This window comes from Lepisosteus oculatus, chromosome 7 (assembly GCF_040954835.1).
Source record: "Lepisosteus oculatus isolate fLepOcu1 chromosome 7, fLepOcu1.hap2, whole genome shotgun sequence".
In the NCBI taxonomy this organism is placed as follows: domain Eukaryota; kingdom Metazoa; phylum Chordata; class Actinopteri; order Semionotiformes; family Lepisosteidae; genus Lepisosteus; species Lepisosteus oculatus.
In genome coordinates this window covers 1614605-1632664 of record NC_090702.1, presented here as the reverse complement: position 1 = coordinate 1632664, position 18060 = coordinate 1614605, and the positions used below count along the sequence as shown (strand labels likewise).

Sequence of the window (18060 nt, the reverse complement as noted above, 5' to 3'; positions counted from 1 at the left end):
CTTATAACAGCCTGTGGACAGTGTGTAAACACACAGACACTCCAGATTCCCTTATAACAGCCTGTGAGCAGTGTGTGAACACACAGACTCTCCAGATTCCCTTATAACAGCCTGTGGACAGTTTGTGAACACAGAGACACTCCAGATTCCCAAATGAACAGTGTTTAAAAAAACTGAAACTCCAGATTTTCTTTTAAAAGCTTGTAAACAGCATGAAAAGTTACAGCCACATAGATTTTAAAACATGTAGAAACACTGCAAGTTTCTCATTTAGGCAGTTTAGTACTTCAGTGAATCAGGATGTTTGTCCAGTTGTTACTCGGAGGAACTGTACGGACACTGTCCTGCAGGAGTGAATCTCATGCTTCACATAAGATATTAAACTGGGCCACTTGTTCATTATAGAGCCCAGAACCTGCACTCCCTACTGCTCAATCCACCTGGTGCAGACGATTCTCTCTCCTCCCCCTGATCTGTGTGCAGTGGGGCTGCAGGTGCAGAATGATCACTGTGCGTCTCCCAGGTGGGTTTACTGGTGCAGAATGATCACTGTGCGTCTCCCAGGTGGGGTTACTGGTGCTGAATGATCACTGTGTGTCTCCCAGGTGGGGTTACTGGTGTAGAATGATCACTGTGCGTCTCCCAGGTGGAGTAACTGGTGCAGAATGATCACTGTGTGTCTCCCTGGTGTGGTTACTGGTGCAGAATGATCACTGTGTGTCTCCCAGGTGGGGTTACTGGTGCAGAATGATCACTGTGCGTCTCCCAGGTGGGGTTACTGGTGCAGAATGATCACTGTGTGTCTCCCAGGTGGGGTTACTGGTGCAGAATGATCACTGTGCGTCTCCCAGGTGGGGCTGCAGGTGCAGAATGATCACTGTGTGTCTCCCAGGTGGGGTTACTGGTGCAGAATGATCACTGTGCGTCTCCCAGGTGGGGTTACTGGTGCAGAATGATCACTGTGCGTCTCCCAGGTGGGGTTACTGGTGCAGAATGATCACTGTGTGTCTCCCAGGTGGGGTCACTGGTGCAGAATGATCACTGTGCGTCTCCCAGGTGGGGTTACTGGTGCAGAATGATCACTGTGTGTCTCCCAGGTGGGGTTACTGGTGCAGAATGATCACTGTGCGTCTCCCAGGTGGGGTTACTGGTGCAGAATGATCACTGTGTGTCTCCCAGGTGGGGTTACTGGTGTAGAATGATCACTGTGTGTCTCCCAGGTGGGGTTACTGGTGCAGAATGATCACTGTGTGTCTCCCAGGTGGGGTTACTGGTGTAGAATGATCACTGTGCGTCTCCCAGGTGGGGTTAGTGGTGCAGAATGATCACTGTGCGTCTCCCAGGTGGGGTTACTGGTGCAGAATGATCGCTGTGCGTCTCCCAGGTGGAGCTGCTGGTGCAGAATGACCACTGTGTGTCTCCCAGGTGGGGTTACTGGTACAGAATGATCACTGTGTGTCTCCCAGGTGGGGTTACTGGTACAGAATGATCACTGTGTGTCTCCCAGGTGGAGCTGCTGGTGCAGAGGGATCACTGTGCGTCTCCCAGGTGGGGTTACTGGTGCAGAATGATCACTGTGCGTCTCCCAGGTGGGGCTACTGGTGTAGAATGATCACTGTGTGTCTTCCAGGTGGGGTTACTGGTGCAGAATGATCACTGTGCGTCTCCCAGGTGGGGTTACTGGTGCACAATGATCACTGTGCGTCTCCCAGGTGGAGTTACTGGTGTAGAATGATCACTGTGTGTCTCCCAGGTGGGGCTACTGGTGTAGAATGATCACTGTGTGTCTCCCAGGTGGTGTTACTGGTGGAGAATGATCACTGTGCGTCTCCCAGGTGGGGTTACTGGTGCAGAATGATCACTGTGCGTCTCCCTGGTGGGGCTGCTGGTGCAGAATGATCACTGTGTGTCTTCCAGGTGGGGTTACTGGTGCAGAATGATCACTGTGCGTCTCCCAGGTGGGGTTACTGGTGCACAATGATCACTGTGCGTCTCCCAGGTGGAGTTACTGGTGTAGAATGATCACTGTGTGTCTCCCAGGTGGGGCTACTGGTGTAGAATGATCACTGTGTGTCTCCCAGGTGGTGTTACTGGTGGAGAATGATCACTGTGCGTCTCCCAGGTGGGGTTACTGGTGCAGAATGATCACTGTGCGTCTCCCTGGTGGGGCTGCTGGTGCAGAATGATCACTGTGTGTCTCCCAGGTGGGGTTACTGGTGCTGAACGATCACTGTGTGTCTCCCAGGTGGGGTTACTGGTGTAGAATGATCACTGTGTCTCCCCCAGGTGGGGTTACTGGTGCAGAATGATCACTGTGCGTCTCCCAGGTGGGGTTACTGGTGCAGAATGATCACTGTGCGTCTCCCAGGTGGGGTTACTGGTGCACAATGATCACTATGCGTCTCCCAGGTGGAGCTGCTGGTGCAGAATGATCACTGTGTGTCTCCCAGGTGGGGTTGCTGGTGCAGAATGATCACTGTGTGTCTCCCAGGTGGGGCTGCTGGTGCAGAATGATCACTGTGTGTCTCCCAGGTGGGGTTGCTGGTGCAGAATGATCACTGTGTGTCTCCCACACACAGATGTGTCCCAGGTGGGGCAGATGGTTGAAATGGATCCCCTCCTTATGTGTAACTATTTTGGATTTTCTGGGATGACCAATACTGTACAGTGCATGTCAGAGATGTTTTTTTTAAAAAAAATATTTAGTGCTTTTCATGTATGGTATACAATTAGGAGGAAGACTAGTAATAAGAATAATAAAAGTCTGTTTTAAGTTGTTACCTGCAACCCGTTACTTTAATAAATTACTTCAACTATTTCAATTGTCGCCCTCACTGGGCGGACCAGAATACTAATCCCTGAGTTTTGATTGGCTGTCCTTCCTCCTTAACGCGCCGAGGGTCCTTTCTTTCGGCAGTCCTATTGGTCTAAGCTCCTGTCCGTTTGACCTCCGCGCCTTCCTATTGGTCAACACCGATTTAAAGGGACGCGAGAGGCGGAAGAAACCGACCTGCGGACCGATGAAAACCTTCCGGTCGTGGTTCCGGATCTCCACACCGATTGGTGTACGGTAACGTCAATCGGAAATCAGCGGATCTGATTGGCCAGTGCCTCTCCCGAAAACCCTCACGATTGGATAGACTCTGACGCTCCTCGCCTAAGTCCCTCCTTCCATCCCTCCTCTTTCTCAATGGAGGACGGTTTTGCTACCGAAACTAATTACGACTTCTAATTTAAAGACGGATTAATAAAATGTAATGAATTGAAATCTGACTTGTACATCGTTTTAAACCACGATGTAACGTTCTAGCACCGGGAGGCATATTATATTTGAAAAGCTGTTTTTAGAAAAAAAAATCTCAAACAAGTTGTAACAGCACAATATTGATTCAGCCCGATATTTAATTTATGTCTTTAATTAAGAAGAACTATTGTTTAAAACGTTTTTAAATTAAAAAACAGTGTTGTTTCACTGGGGAAACTACGAGAGTTACATTGTGTGTCTAAATAACGCTGTTAGAGACTATATGACCGCACACTAAATTAAAAGGCCCCGGAAAGATTAATTTATCTTAATTGCTATTTCATGGTCTCGGAAAGAGCAATACCGTGTGAATCTCGAGCAGGTTGATGCGTTTAAATTTCTTTCGCGTGTCAGTGTCAGGATCTGGGAGCCGAGACGGAGCTGAATTCATCAACGCGAAGAGGTACGATTTGAAATATTTCCACTGGTTTTAAAGATAACCCGAAAATGTGTCTGTATTAACCCCTCTCTCTCTCAGTGCAGTGTTAATGTACTGGAGTGTCCAGTCAGTGTGTCTGTATGAACCCCTCTCTCTCTCAGTGCAGTGTTAATGTACTGGAGTGTCCAGTCAGTGTGTCTGTATGAACCCCTCTCTCTCTCAGTGCAGTGTTAATGTACTGGAGTGTCCAGTCAGTGTGTCTGTATTAACCCCTCTCTCTCTCAGTGCAGTGTTCATGTACTGGAGTGTCCAGTCAGTGTGTCTGTATGAACCCCTCTCTCTCTCAGTGCAGTGTTAATGTACTGGAGTGTCCAGTCAGTGTGTCTGTATTAACCCCTCTCTCTCTCTCAGTGCAGTGTTCATGTACTGGAGTGTCCAGTCAGTGTGTCTGTATGAACCCCTCTCTCTCTCAGTGCAGTGTTAATGTACTGGAGTGTCCAGTCAGTGTGTCTGTATTAACCTCTCTCTCTCTCTCAGGTGATGACCGAGTATAAGCTGGTAGTTGTAGGTGCTGGAGGAGTGGGGAAGAGCGCTCTGACTATCCAGCTCATCCAGAATCACTTTGTGGATGAATATGACCCCACAATAGAGGTCAGTCCTGGTGTTTCCTTTGACCATTCAATGTTTAAATGCTGTTTTTTAAATGTTAAATACGAAACAGTAACATTTGTATGCTCTGACTCTGTTAAATCACTTACCCTGTAATTGTAGTAGGCTTTCTTCAGGTAGATAGGAGGAACAGTATGGTGAGAACAGAGAGTACAACTCAGTGTTGATGTGCTGTGGTGTCCAGTCAGTAACCTGTGTCTGCAGTGAGCTCTGTGGTGAGAGAGAGGTGCACTTCCTACTTCCTACTACTCTGGGATTAGAGAAACATTCTTCCCTAAACCTAGAAATTGAATCCCAGAGTCCCCACAATGGGTCCCAATACTACTGGGAGCGGGAGGAGGGAACTCAGTTGAACTGGCAGCCCAGTGTGTGATCTCCTGTCCCAGCCTGAGGAACAGACAGCGAGCCTGTCTCTCCATAATAATAATACAGTGTGTGATCTCCTGTCCCAGCCCGAGGAACAGACAGTGAGCCTGTCTCTCAATAATAATAATACAGTGTGTGATCTCCTGTCCCAGCCTGAGGAACAGACAGTGAGCCCGTCTCTCAATAATAATAATACAGTGTGTGATCTCCTGTCCCAGCCCGAGGAACAGACAGTGAGCCTGTCTCCCAATAATAATAATTCAGTGTGTGATCTCCTGTCCCAGCCCGAGGAACAGACAGTGAGCCCATCTCTCAATAATAATAATTCAGTGTGTGATCTCCTGTCCCAGCCCGAGGAACAGACAGTGAGCCTGTCTCCCAATAATAATAATTCAGTGTGTGATCTCCTGTCCCAGCCCGAGGAACAGACAGTGAGCCCGTCTCTCAATAATAATAATTCAGTGTGTGACCTCCTGTCCCAGCCTGAGGAACAGACAGCGAGCCCGTCTCTCAATAATAATAATACAGTGTGTGATCTCCTGTCCCAGCCTGAGGAACAGACAGTGAGCCCGTCTCTCAATAATAATAATACAGTGTGTGATCTCCTGTCCCAGCCTGAGGAACAGACAGTGAGCCTGTCTCTCAATAATAATAATACAGTGTGTGATCTCCTGTCCCAGCCTGAGGAACAGACAGTGAGCCTGTCTCTCAATAATAATAATACAGTGTGTGATCTCCTGTCCCAGCCTGAGGAACAGACAGCGAGCCTGTCTCTCAATAATAATAATACAGTGTGTGATCTCCTGTCCCAGCCTGAGGAACAGACAGTGAGCCTGTCTCTCAATAATAATAATACAGTGTGTGATCTCCTGTCCCAGACTGAGGAACAGACAGTGAGTCTGTCTCAATAATAATAATACAGTGTGTGATCTCCTGTCCCAGCCTGAGGAACAGACAGTGAGCCTGTCTCTCAATAATAATAATACAGTGTGTGATCTCCTGTCCCAGCCTGAGGAACAGACAGTGAGCCTGTCTCTCAATAATAATAATACAGTGTGTGATCTCCTGTCCCAGCCCGAGGAACAGACAGTGAGCCCGTCTCTCAATAGTGCTCCATCTGTCTACAGTATTTGTAAATATTTTATAATATGTCTTCGTTGTAAATATCTGTAGATTTTATTTTGTTGTGTTTCGTGTGAATTTCATTATCTGTATTTGCTTTGGCAACGCTGTGGTGTCCAGTCAGTAAACCCTCCCCCTGTCTCTCTCAGGACTCGTACCGGAAGCAGGTGGTGATCGACGGGGAGACGTGTCTCCTGGACATCCTGGACACGGCGGGCCAGGAGGAGTATAGCGCCATGCGGGACCAGTACATGCGCACGGGCGAGGGCTTCCTCTGCGTCTTCGCCATCAACAACGCCAAGTCCTTCGAGGACGTCCACCTGTACAGGTGAGAGGCGGCGGCGCCCCCTGCTGCTGGCAGGGTGAGAGCCCCAGACCCGGCGCTCCGGGTGGGGGGGGTGGTTGTTGCCCAGACTGGCTGACATTCCTTGACCGCGGCGGCGCTGGTCTCTGCCCCTGCCCGGCGGTGAAATCTCCGTCGGCCCCCTGCGTTTAACGAAGGGCGGATCACCGGGGGGGGGGCAGGAGGTGTGAGTGGGGCCAGCAGGGGGCGCTCACCCTGCGGTCTGTGTGGGTCCTCAGGCCCCAGTATAGTGACGGGGACACTAGACTGTAAACAGGCGCCGTCCTTCGGATGAGACGTCAAACCGAGGTCCTGACTCTCTGTGGTCATTAACAATCCCGGGGTGTCTCTCGACAAGAGTAGGGGTGTCACCCCAAATTTCTCCCTGGCCTTTACGACAGGGACAGAGTCAGAGAGACAGAGTCACAGTCAGAGAGACACAGTCACACAGTCACACAGTCACACAGAGACACAGAGAGAGTCAAAGACAGGTGGAGACAGAGTAAGAAACACAGACAGCGAGAGTAAGATTCGTCCTTCAGACGAGACGTCAAACCGAGGTCCTGACTCTCTGTGGTCATTAACAATCCCGGGGTGTCTCTCGACAAGAGTAGGGGTGTTACCCCAGTGTCCTGGCCAAACTCCCCCCCCTGGCCTTTACCCCTCATGGCCTCCTAATAACCCCCCTCTCTGAACTGGCTCCATCCCTCTGCTCTCCTCCCCACTGAGAGCTGGTGTGTGGGAGAGGACTGGAGCATCATCCAGGTGGGGCTGCACACTGGTGGGGGTAGTGGGATTCCCCCTGACCTGGGAAGAGCTCGGAGTGGAGGGTCCAGACAGGGGCTGTAGCAGTGGAAGCAGTGAGGTGATGGGAGGGGAGAGAGAGAGAGAGAGAGGAGTGTGTGACCGCCGCCGCTGTCCCGGCAGGGAGCAGATCGCGCGGGTGAAGGACAGCGAGTCGGTGCCCATGGTGCTCGTGGGCAACAAGTGTGACCTGGGCTCGCGGCCGGTGGACAGCCGACAGGCGCAGGAGCTGGCCAGGGGCTACGGCATCCCCTTCGTGGAGACGTCCGCCAAGACCAGACAGGTGACGGGAGGGGGACAGGAGGGAGTGATCTGGACACGGGGGGACAGGAGAGGGACATACACTGGGGGACAGGGAGAGGGACGGGGAGAGGGAGTGATCTGGACACAGGGGGACGGGAGGGGGAGTGATGTGGACACAGGGACAGGAGAGGGACACAGGGGGACGGGAGAGGGAGTGATCTGGAGACAGGGGGACAGGAGAGGGAGTGATCTGGACACAGGGGGACAGGGAGAGGGAGTGATCTGGACACAGGGGGACGGGAGAGGGAGTGATGTGGACACAGGGGGACAGGGAGAGGGAGTGATGTGGACACGGGGGGACGGGAGAGGGAGTGATCTGGACACAGGGGGACGGGAGGGGGAGTGATGTGGACACAGGGACAGGAGAGGGAGTGATGTGGACACAGGGACAGGAGAGGGAGTGATGTGGACACGGGGGGACGGGAGAGGGAGTGATCTGGACACGGGGGGACAGTGTCAGGCGGAGTGTCTGAGTGTGAGAAGCAGGGAGGGGCATTTGCTGTGTGAGCTGGCGAGGGTGTGGCGGGGGTCTCTGTGGGTCCAGGCAGGGTGTCAGTCCCTCTGTGCTGGTGTGTTAATTCTCAGTCCCCCTCTCTGTCCCTCTCTGTCTCTGTCTGTCCCAGGGGGTAGAGGACGCCTTCTACTCCCTGGTGCGCGAGATCAGGAAGCACAAGGAGAAGCTGAGCAAGACGGGGAAGAAGAAATCGACAAAGAGGCGCTGTACCATTCTATAACGCCCTCTCCCATTGGCCCTCCTGCTGGCCCTGTGGTCTGTAACGCCCTCTCCCATTGGCCCTCCTGCTGGACGTGTGTTCTGTAACGCCCTCTCCCATTGGCCCTCCTGCTGGCCGTGTGGTCTGTAATGCTCTCTCTCATTGGCCCTCCTCGTGGCCCTGTGTTCTGTAACGCTCTCTCATTGGCCCTGTGCTCTGTAACGCCCTCTCCCATTGGCCCTCCTCCTGGCCCTGTGTTCTGTAACACTCTCTCTCATTGGCCCTGTGCTCTGTAACACCCTTTCCCATTGGTCCTCCACCTGCCTCTGTAACACAGTATCTCATTGGCCGACCATCTGTCTCTTTAGTGTACAACACCGTCTGTGACTGGCTGCCTGCTCCTCCCTTCCATGTCCCTCCATCTTTCTCTCTCTCTTCCTGGTCTGGGTCCTGTGCCCCTACCCCTCTGCCCCTCAGTGTTCATGCGCTGTGGTGTCTAGTCTGGGCCTGTAGGTCACACAGAGAAACGTACTGCGGAAAAGGAAATTATCTGCAATTAGCTGCTCATCGGATTTTGTAATGACTTTAAAAAAACTGTAACTGGTGTAAAGTGCTGTATGGTTTTATTACAATAAAAAGGTTTTTTCTTTTTTTTTTTTAATCCCTGTCGTTTGGCTGAAATGTTGGATAGGAGGCTCTGAGTGGCTCAAGAAGGAGTCAAGACCTGCAGAGACCTCAGTCTGAGGGTGTCCTGTGTTTGTGTCCTGCTGTCCTCTCAGTGACTCCAGCTCCTGGAGACAGACTGGACCCTGCCCTCCACACCAGAGCTGTCTGCTCGTCCTCTGGAGCAGAGACCTCAGTCTGAGGGTGTCCTGTGTGTTTGTCCTGCTGTCCTCTCAGTGACTCCAGCTCCTGTAGACAGACTGGACACTGCCCTCCACACCAGAGCTGTCTGCTCGTCCTCTGGAGCAGAGACCTCAGTCTGAGGGTGTCCTGTGTTTGTGTCCTGCTGTCCTCTCAGTGACTCCAGCTCCTGGAGACAGACTGGACACTGCCCTCCACACCAGAGCTGTCTGCTCGTCCTCTGGAGCAGAGACCTCAGTCTGAGGGTGTCCTGTGTTTGTGTCCTGCTGTCCTCTCAGTGACTCCAGCTCCTGTAGACAGACTGGACACTGCCCTCCACACCAGAGCTGTCCGCCCGTCCTCTGGAGCAGAGACCTCAGTCTGAGGGTGTCCTGTGTTTGTGTCCTGCTGTCCTCTCAGTGACTCCAGCTCCTGGAGACAGACTGGACACTGCCCTCCACACCAGAGCTGGCCTCTCGTCCGCTGGAGCAGAGACCTCAGTCTGAGGGTGTCCTGTGTTTGTGTCCTGCTGTCCTCTCAGTGACTCCAGCTCCTGGAGACAGACTGGACCCTGCCCTCCACACCAGAGCTGGCCGCTCGTCCTCTGGAGCAGAGACCTCAGTCTGAGGGTGTCCTGTGTGTTTGTCCTGCTGTCCTCTTAGTGACTCCAGCTCCTGTAGACAGACTGGACACTGCCCTCCACACCAGAGCTGTCTGCTCGTCCTCTGGAGCAGAGACCTCAGTCTGAGGGTGTCCTGTGTTTGTGTCCTGCTGTCCTCTCAGTGACTCCAGCTCCTGGAGACAGACTGGACACTGCCCTCCACACCAGAGCTGTCTGCTTGTCCTCTGGAGCAGAGACCTCAGTCTGAGGGTGTCCTGTGTTTGTGTCCTGCTGTCCTCTCAGTGACTCCAGCTCCTGGAGACAGACTGGACACTGCCCTCCACACCAGAGCTGGCCTCTCGTCCGCTGGAGCAGAGACCTCAGTCTGAGGGTGTCCTGTGTTTGTGTCCTGCTGTCCTCTCAGTGACTCCAGCTCCTGGAGACAGACTGGACACTGCCCTCCACACCAGAGCTGTCTGCTCGTCCTCTGGAGCAGAGACCTCAGTCTGAGGGTGTCCTGTGTTTGTGTCCTGCTGTCCTCTCAGTGACTCCAGCTCCTGGAGACAGACTGGACACTGCCCTCCACACCAGAGCTGTCTGCTCGTCCTCTGGAGCAGAGACCTCAGTCTGAGGGTGTCCTGTGTTTGTGTCCTGCTGTCCTCTCAGTGACTCCAGCTCCTGTAGACAGACTGGACACTGCCCTCCACACCAGAGCTGGCCTCTCGTCCGCTGGAGCAGAGACCTCAGTCTGAGGGTGTCCTGTGTTTGTGTCCTGCTGTCCTCTCAGTGACTCCAGCTCCTGGAGACAGACTGGACACTGCCCTCCACACCAGAGCTGTCTGCTCGTCCTCTGGAGCAGAGACCTCAGTCTGAGGGTGTCCTGTGTTTGTGTCCTGCTGTCCTCTCAGTGACTCCAGCTCCTGGAGACAGACTGGACACTGCCCTCCACACCAGAGCTGTCTGCCCGTCCTCTGGAGCAGAGACCTCAGTCTGAGGGTGTCCTGTGTTTGTGTCCAGGGACAGGGGCAGGGACAGACCCGACAGGGGCAGGGGCAGGGGCAGGGGCAGGGACAGACCCGGCAGGGACAGGGGCAGGGGCAGGGACAGGGGCAGGGACAGACCCGGCAGGGACAGGGGCAGGGACAGACCCGACAGGGACAGGGGCAGGGACAGACCCGACAGGGACAGACCCGGCAGGGACAGGGGCAGGGGCAGGGACAGACCCGGCAGGGGCAGGGGCAGGGGCAGGGACAGGGACAGGGAGAGACCCGACAGGGGCAGGGACAGGGAGAGACCCGACAGGGGCAGGGACAAGGGCAGGGGCAGGGACAGACCCGGCAGGGACAGGGGCAGGGACAGGGGCAGGGGCAGACCCGGCAGGGACAGGGACAGGGGCAGGGACAGGGACAGACCCGACAGGGGCAGGGACAGACCCGACAGGGGCAGGGGCAGGGGCAGGGACAGGGGCAGGGGCAGGGGCAGGGACAGACCCGGCAGGGGCAGGGACAGACCCGGCAGGGACAGGGGCAGGGGCAGGGGCAGGGACAGGGGCAGACCCGGCAGGGGCAGGGGCAGGGGCAGACCCGGCAGGGGCAGGGGCAGGGACAGACCCGACAGGGACAGGGGCAGGGGCAGGGACAGACCCGACAGGGACAGGGGCAGGGGCAGGGACAGACCCGGCAGGGGCAGGGGCAGGGGCAGGGACAGACCCGGCAGGGGCAGGGGCAGGGGCAGGGGCAGGGGCAGGGACAGACCCGGCAGGGGCAGGGGCAGGGGCAGGGGCAGGGGCAGGGACAGACCCGGCAGGGGCAGGGGCAGGGGCAGGGGCAGGGGCAGGGACAGACCCGGCAGGGGCAGGGACAGACCCGGCAGGGGCAGGGGCAGGGGCAGGGGCAGGGGCAGGGACAGACCCGGCAGGGGCAGGGGCAGGGGCAGGGACAGACCCGGCAGGGGCAGGGACAGACCCGGCAGGGACAGGGGCAGGGGCAGGGGCAGGGACAGGGGCAGACCCGGCAGGGGCAGGGGCAGGGGCAGGGACAGACCCGACAGGGACAGGGGCAGGGGCAGGGACAGACCCGACAGGGACAGGGGCAGGGGCAGGGACAGACCCGGCAGGGGCAGGGGCAGGGGCAGGGGCAGGGGCAGGGACAGACCCGGCAGGGGCAGGGGCAGGGGCAGGGGCAGGGGCAGGGACAGACCCGGCAGGGGCAGGGGCAGGGGCAGGGGCAGGGGCAGGGGCAGGGGCAGGGACAGACCCGGCAGGGGCAGGGACAGACCCGGCAGGGACAGGGGCAGGGGCAGACCCGGCAGGGGCAGGGGCAGGGACAGACCCGGCAGGGGCAGGGGCAGGGACAGACCCGGCAGGGGCAGGGGCAGGGGCAGGGACAGGGACAGACCCGACAGGGGCAGGGGCAGGGGCAGGGACAGACCCGGCAGGGGCAGGGGCAGGGGCAGGGGCAGGGGCAGGGACAGACCCGGCAGGGGCAGGGGCAGGGGCAGGGGCAGGGGCAGGGGCAGGGGCAGGGACAGACCCGGCAGGGGCAGGGGCAGGGGCAGGGACAGACCCGGCAGGGGCAGGGACAGACCCGACAGGGACAGGGGCAGGGGCAGGGGCAGGGGCAGACCCGACAGGGACAGGGGCAGGGGCAGACCCGACAGGGGCAGGGGCAGGGACAGACCCGGCAGGGGCAGGGGCAGGGACAGACCCGACAGGGGCAGGGGCAGGGACAGACCCGACAGGGGCAGGGGCAGGGGCAGGGACAGACCCGGCAGGGGCAGGGGCAGGGACAGACCCGGCAGGGGCAGGGGCAGGGGCAGAGGCCCGGCCCGGGTGCGAGCGGCGGGAAGGACAGACAGGAGCACGCGCCTGGTTTCCACAGAGGCTGCGGAAGACCTTTATTCCAGTTTTCTATTCCAAAAGCGTTACAAAAATAAACAAACAAACAAGGGAATAAACAAACCCACCCACCCCACCCCACGGTGAGTTCACAAAGGCGACGGTCTCGGAGTCCGCGACCCGGCCCGAGAGGAGGAGGAGGAGGAGGAGGAGGAGGAGGAGGAGGAGGAGTGGGGTTGCGTTGGCGTTTCACCCCCACAGACGCAGCTGGAGCGGGCATTCCTGGGCACCCCCAATTCAGGGCTCTGTACCCCCCGCCTCCGGGGGGCTGACGCAGTCTCACCGGGCGGGCCTGAGTGGTAATAATATAGCGACTCGCACTGTTGATGTACTGTGACACCGTTTCCGGCACCTTCCGCCAACAGGACCTGACGCCCAGCCTGACTCAACAGCTGATCAACTCACTCGCTGATCAATAACAGCTGATCAACTCACTCGCTGATCAATAACAGCTTATCAACTCACTCGCTGATCAATAACAGCAATGACACCCACAGTGGGAGTAACATTATAAACTGACACACCTACAGTGGGAGTGACACTATCAGGCACGCCCCCAGTGGGAGGGAGTGGCACTGTCTGACACCCACAGTGGGAGTGGATCTATATCAGGCACACCCACTGGTGGGGAGTAGCACTATGTCTAACACACCCACAGTGGGAGTGGATCTATATTCGGCACACCCACTGGTGGGGAGTAGCACTATGTCTAACACACCCACAGTGGGAAAGGATCTATATTAGGCACACCCACTGGTGGGGAGTGGCACTATATCAGACACACCCCCAGTGGGAGTGGATCTATATCAGACACACCCACAGTATATGGATCGATATTAGGCACACCCACTGGGGGGGGTTGGCACTATGCCTGACACACCCACATTATAAACTGACACACCTACAGTGGGAGTGACACTCAGGCACAGTGGAGTGGATCTATCTCAGACACGCCCACTGGGGGGGGTTGACGTTTTCAGACACACCCCCAGTGGGAGTGGATCTATATATTAGGCACACCCCCAGTGGGAGTGGATCTATATATTAGGCACACCCCCAGTGGGAGTGGATCTATATTAGGCACCCCCCCAGTGGTATTTTTAGACACACCCCCAGTGGGAGTGGATCTATATTAGACACACCCCCAGTGGGAGTGGATCTATATTAGACACACCCACAGGGGGAGGTGGCGTTTTCAGACACACCCACAGTATGAGTGACACTGTACCGGAGATGCATCAGGCACAAGGCTGACCACCACCGAAGGTCAGGGGGGATTTGTAACTGAAATTTCTTTTTTTTTAAATTTAAAAACCTGCCCCCCCCACCGAGAGAAAAGTGAAATCAACTGCCCCGTGACCGAGACCTCGCAAACACCCCCACACCAGGAGGCCCAGGGGTCAGGGGTCAGTCCCAGTGCCCAGTTCCCCTCCTCCTCCTCCCCCCGTCTCGCCCGGGGTGAGAAACCCCCTGGTCACCAGCAGGGGGCGCCGAAGCGCTTCACCAGCCTCTCCTGGTCATCCAGGTCCTTCTGCACCTTCTTGCGCATGTAGAAGATCGGACAGTCTCTACTGCAGGGGGAGAGAGAGGGGGGGTCAGGGAGAGGTGTCTGGGCCGCAGGACGCAGGTGAGGACGCAGGTGAGGACGGGGTGGGGACGGGCGCTATCAGCGTACCTGGTGCAGAGCACATCCTCGTGCAGAGAGCCCTGGCACCTCTGGCACTGAGTCCACAGTCTGGAGAACCTCTCCTCCAGGGAGCCCAGGTGAGACACCTGAGACAGAGACAGAGACGGCACCGCGGGGGTGAGACACCTGAGACAGAGACGGCACCGCGGGGGTGAGACACCTGAGACAGCACTGTGGGAGTGAGACTCCCGAGACAGCACTGTGGGAGTGAGACTCCCGAGACAGCACAGCGGGAGTGAGACACCCAAGAGTGAGACGCCCGAGACAGAGACAGCACAGCGGGAGTGAGACACCAGAGACCGAGACAGAGACGGCACCGCGGGGGTGAGACACCCGAGACAGCACAGCGGGAGTGAGACACCCAAGAGTGAGACGCCCGAGACAGAGACAGCACAGCGGGAGTGAGACGCCCGAGACAGAGACATCACCGCGGGGGTGAGACACTGGGAATCACGGCTCACACCCACAGTGTCACTCACAGTGGGAATGATCAGTACTGAGGAATCTCACCTCTTTCTGGTACAGCTCAGACTCCCTCTTCTTACAGAAGTCACACACAGCAGCTGGAAGACACACAGGGGCCAGTGAACCACCATCATCATCATCACTACCACTATGATTCAATAACACCAGAGAGGCAGAGGGAGAGAGGAGACAGAGGGAGGGGGCAGAGAGACACAGAGAGGAGGCGGAGGGAGGGACAGAGGGACACAGAGAGGAGGCAGAGAGAGAGAGGAGACAGAGGGACACAGAGAGGAGGCAGAGGGAGGGACAGAGGGACACAGAGAGGAGGCAGAGAGGAGACAGAGAGAGAGAGGAGACAGAGGGAAGGACAGAGGGACAGAGAGGAGACAGAGGGACACAGAGAGGAGGCAGAGGGAGGGACAGGGAGAGGGGGCAGAGAGACACAGAGAGGAGGCGGAGTGAGGGACAGAGGGACAGAGAGAGGAGACAGAGGGACACAGAGAGGAGGCAGAGGGAGGGACAGAGGGACACAGAGAGGAGGCAGAGAGGAGACAGAGAGAGAGAGGAGACAGAGGGAGGGACAGGGAGAGGGGGCAGAGAGACACAGGGACACAGAGAGGAGACAGAGGGAGGGACAGGGAGAGGGGGCAGAGAGACACAGAGAGGAGGCGGAGAGGAGGGACAGAGGGAGAGGGACACAGAGAGGAGGCAGAGAGGAGGGATAGAGGGACACAGAGTGGAGACAGAGGGAGAGGGACACAGAAAGGAGGCAGAGGGAGAGGGACACAGAGAGGAGGTGGAGGGAGGGACAGAGGGACACAGAGAGGAGACAGAGGGACACAGAGAGGAGACAGAGGGACACAGCGAGGAGGCAGAGGGAGAGGGACACAGGGACACAGCGAGGAGACAGAGGGACAGACAGCGGGCCGGAGGAGCCCCCCCTCACCGTCGCTCTTCAGCACAGCCTTGCAGCCGATGCAGGTGCTCCTCTTCTGGGCGAAGGCCATCAGCCCCCCCACCCTGGCGGTCAGCACGGTCTTGCAGCGCGTGTGGTCGCCCTCTGGGAGAGGGACAGAGGGGTCAGCGGCCCGGTCGGCGGGCGGGCCTCGCGGGGGGCCGGCGCGGCGGTCACTCACTCAGTAGGACGCTCTCGGCCCTGCTCTCCCCCAGGATGGGCTCGAAGATCCTCAGCAGGGGCTTGGACAGCTGCTGCTCCAGGTAGTACTGCGTGTCGATGGGGATGTTGTTCTCCAGCACGTAGATGGGGTCCTGAGGCAGGAGGGGGAGGAGGACATCAATATCAGTATTATCACTGTATTCATGCACACACACTGGAGTCTTCATATACCACTGTATTAATACACACACACTGGATTCTTAATATATCACTGTATTCATACACACACACTGGAGTCTTAATATATCACTGTATTCATGCACACACACTGGATTATTACTGTATTAATACACACACACTGGAGTCTTAATATATCACTGTATTAATACACACACTGGATTCTTAATATATCACTGTATTAATACACACACTGGATTCTTACTGTATTAATACACACACTGGATTCTTAATATATTACTGTATTAATATACACACTGGAGTCTTAATATATTACTGTATTAATATACACACTGGAGTCTTAATATATCACTGTATTAATACACACACTGGATTCTTACTGTATTAATACACACACTGGATTCTTCATATATCACTGTATTCATACACACACACTGGATTCTTACTGTATTAATACACACACACTGGAGTCTTAATATATCACTGTATTAATACACACACACAGGATTCTTACTGTATTAATACACACACACACTGGAGTCTTAATATATCACTGTATTAATACACACACACTGGATTATTAATATATCACTGTATTCATGCACACACTGGATTCTTACTGTATAAATACACACTGGATTCTTAATATATTACTGTATTAATACACACACTAGATTCTTAATATATTACTGTATTAATACACACACACTGGATTCTTACTGTATTAATACACACACTGGATTCTTAATATATCACTGTATTCATGCACACTGGATTCTTACTGTATTAATACACACACTGGATTCTTAATATATTACTGTATTAATACACACACTGGATTCTTACTGTATTAATACACACACTGGATTATTAATGTATTACTGTATTAATAATAACACTGGATTAATACATACTGGATAATTACTGTATTAATACACACACTAGATTCTTAATAAATTACTGTATTAATACACACAAGATTCTTAATATTACTGTATTAATACACACACTAGATTCTTACTGTATTAATACACACACTAGATTCTTAATATATCACTATTCATACACATACTGGATTCTTAATATATTACTGTATTCATACACAGACACAGGATTCTTACTGTATTAATACACACACTGGATTATTAATGTATTACTGTATTAATAATAACACTGGATTAATACACACTGGATTATTACTGTATTAATACACACACTAGATTCTTAATAAATTACTGTATTAATACACACACACTGGATTCTTACTGTATTCATACACACACTGGATAATTACTGTATTAATACACACTGGATTCTTAATATATTACTGTATTAATACACACACTAGATTCTTAATATTACTGTATAAATACACACTGGATTCTTAATATATTACTGTATTAATAACACTGGATTAATACACACTGGATTATTACTGTATTAATACACACACACTAGATTGTTAATATATCACTGTATTAATACACACACACTGGATTCTTACTGTATTAATACACACACACACTGGAGTCTTAATATATCACTGTATTAATACACACACACTGGATTCTTACTGTATTAATACACACACACTGGATTCTTAATATATCACTGTATTCATACACACACACTGGATTCTTACTGTATTAATACACACACTGGATTCTTAATATATCACTGTATTCATACACACACAGGATTCTTACTGTATTAATACACACACTGGATTATTAATGTATTACTGTATTAATAACACTGGATTAATACATACTGGATAATTACTGTATTAATACACACACACTAGATTCTTAATAAATTACTGTATTAATACACACAAGATTCTTAATATTACTGTATTAATACACACACTAGATTCTTACTGTATTAATACACACTAGATTCTTAATATATCACTATTCATACACATACTGGATTCTTAATATATTACTGTATTCATACACACACAGGATTCTTACTGTATTAATACACACACTGGATTATTAATGTATTACTGTATTAATAATAACACTGGATTAATACACACTGGATTATTACTGTATTAATACACACTAGATTCTTAATAAATTACTGTATTAATACACACACACACTGGATTCTTACTGTATTCATACACACACTGGATAATTACTGTATTAATACACACTGGATTCTTAATATATTACTGTATTAATACACACACTGGATTCTTACTGTATTAATACACACTAGATTCTTAATATATTACTATAT

The 18060-nt window shown here is 53.4% G+C and overlaps 2 protein-coding genes across 3 annotated transcripts in view; one reads left to right on the top strand and one right to left on the bottom strand.

Moving 5' to 3' along the window:
• The first annotated feature begins 3156 nt into the window (after window positions 1-3156).
• On the top strand, window positions 3157-8664 carry LOC138240736 (GTPase KRas). 2 transcript variants are annotated; one of them, XM_069191949.1, is made up of 6 exons: window positions 3157-3707; window positions 4221-4334; window positions 5990-6168; window positions 7111-7270; window positions 7914-8054; window positions 8098-8664. In XM_069191949.1, the coding sequence occupies exons 2-5, from the start codon at window positions 4224-4226 to the stop codon at window positions 8022-8024; spliced, it is 561 nt and encodes a 186-aa protein (XP_069048050.1). In that variant the 5' UTR covers window positions 3157-3707; window positions 4221-4223; the 3' UTR covers window positions 8025-8054; window positions 8098-8664. The 2 variants fall into 2 exon arrangements, with proteins under 2 accessions (XP_069048050.1, XP_069048049.1); XM_069191948.1 differs by having other exon boundaries at window positions 3158-3707; window positions 7914-8664.
• Window positions 8665-12313: 3649 nt separating this feature from the next.
• pold1 (polymerase (DNA directed), delta 1, catalytic subunit) overlaps window positions 12314-18060 on the bottom strand; it is a gene marked incomplete in the record, with an annotated part of 23627 nt that continues 17880 nt past the window's right edge. The window contains 5 exon segments of the mRNA XM_069191770.1: window positions 12314-13914; window positions 14019-14116; window positions 14541-14593; window positions 15442-15555; window positions 15632-15764. Of these exon segments, the coding sequence (XP_069047871.1) occupies window positions 13818-13914; window positions 14019-14116; window positions 14541-14593; window positions 15442-15555; window positions 15632-15764 (495 nt within the window).

Excerpts from the sequence above, each read along its gene's own strand:
- LOC138240736 (XM_069191949.1), top strand. The coding sequence starts at position 4,224 with ATGACCGAGTATAAGCTGGTAGTTGTAGGTGCTGGAGGAGTGGGGAAG. Across the intron at positions 4,335-5,989 it reads AATATGACCCCACAATAGAG|GACTCGTACCGGAAGCAGGT; the intron begins GTCAGTCCTGGT and ends TGTCTCTCTCAG. Across the intron at positions 6,169-7,110 it reads GAGGACGTCCACCTGTACAG|GGAGCAGATCGCGCGGGTGA; the intron begins GTGAGAGGCGGC and ends CTGTCCCGGCAG.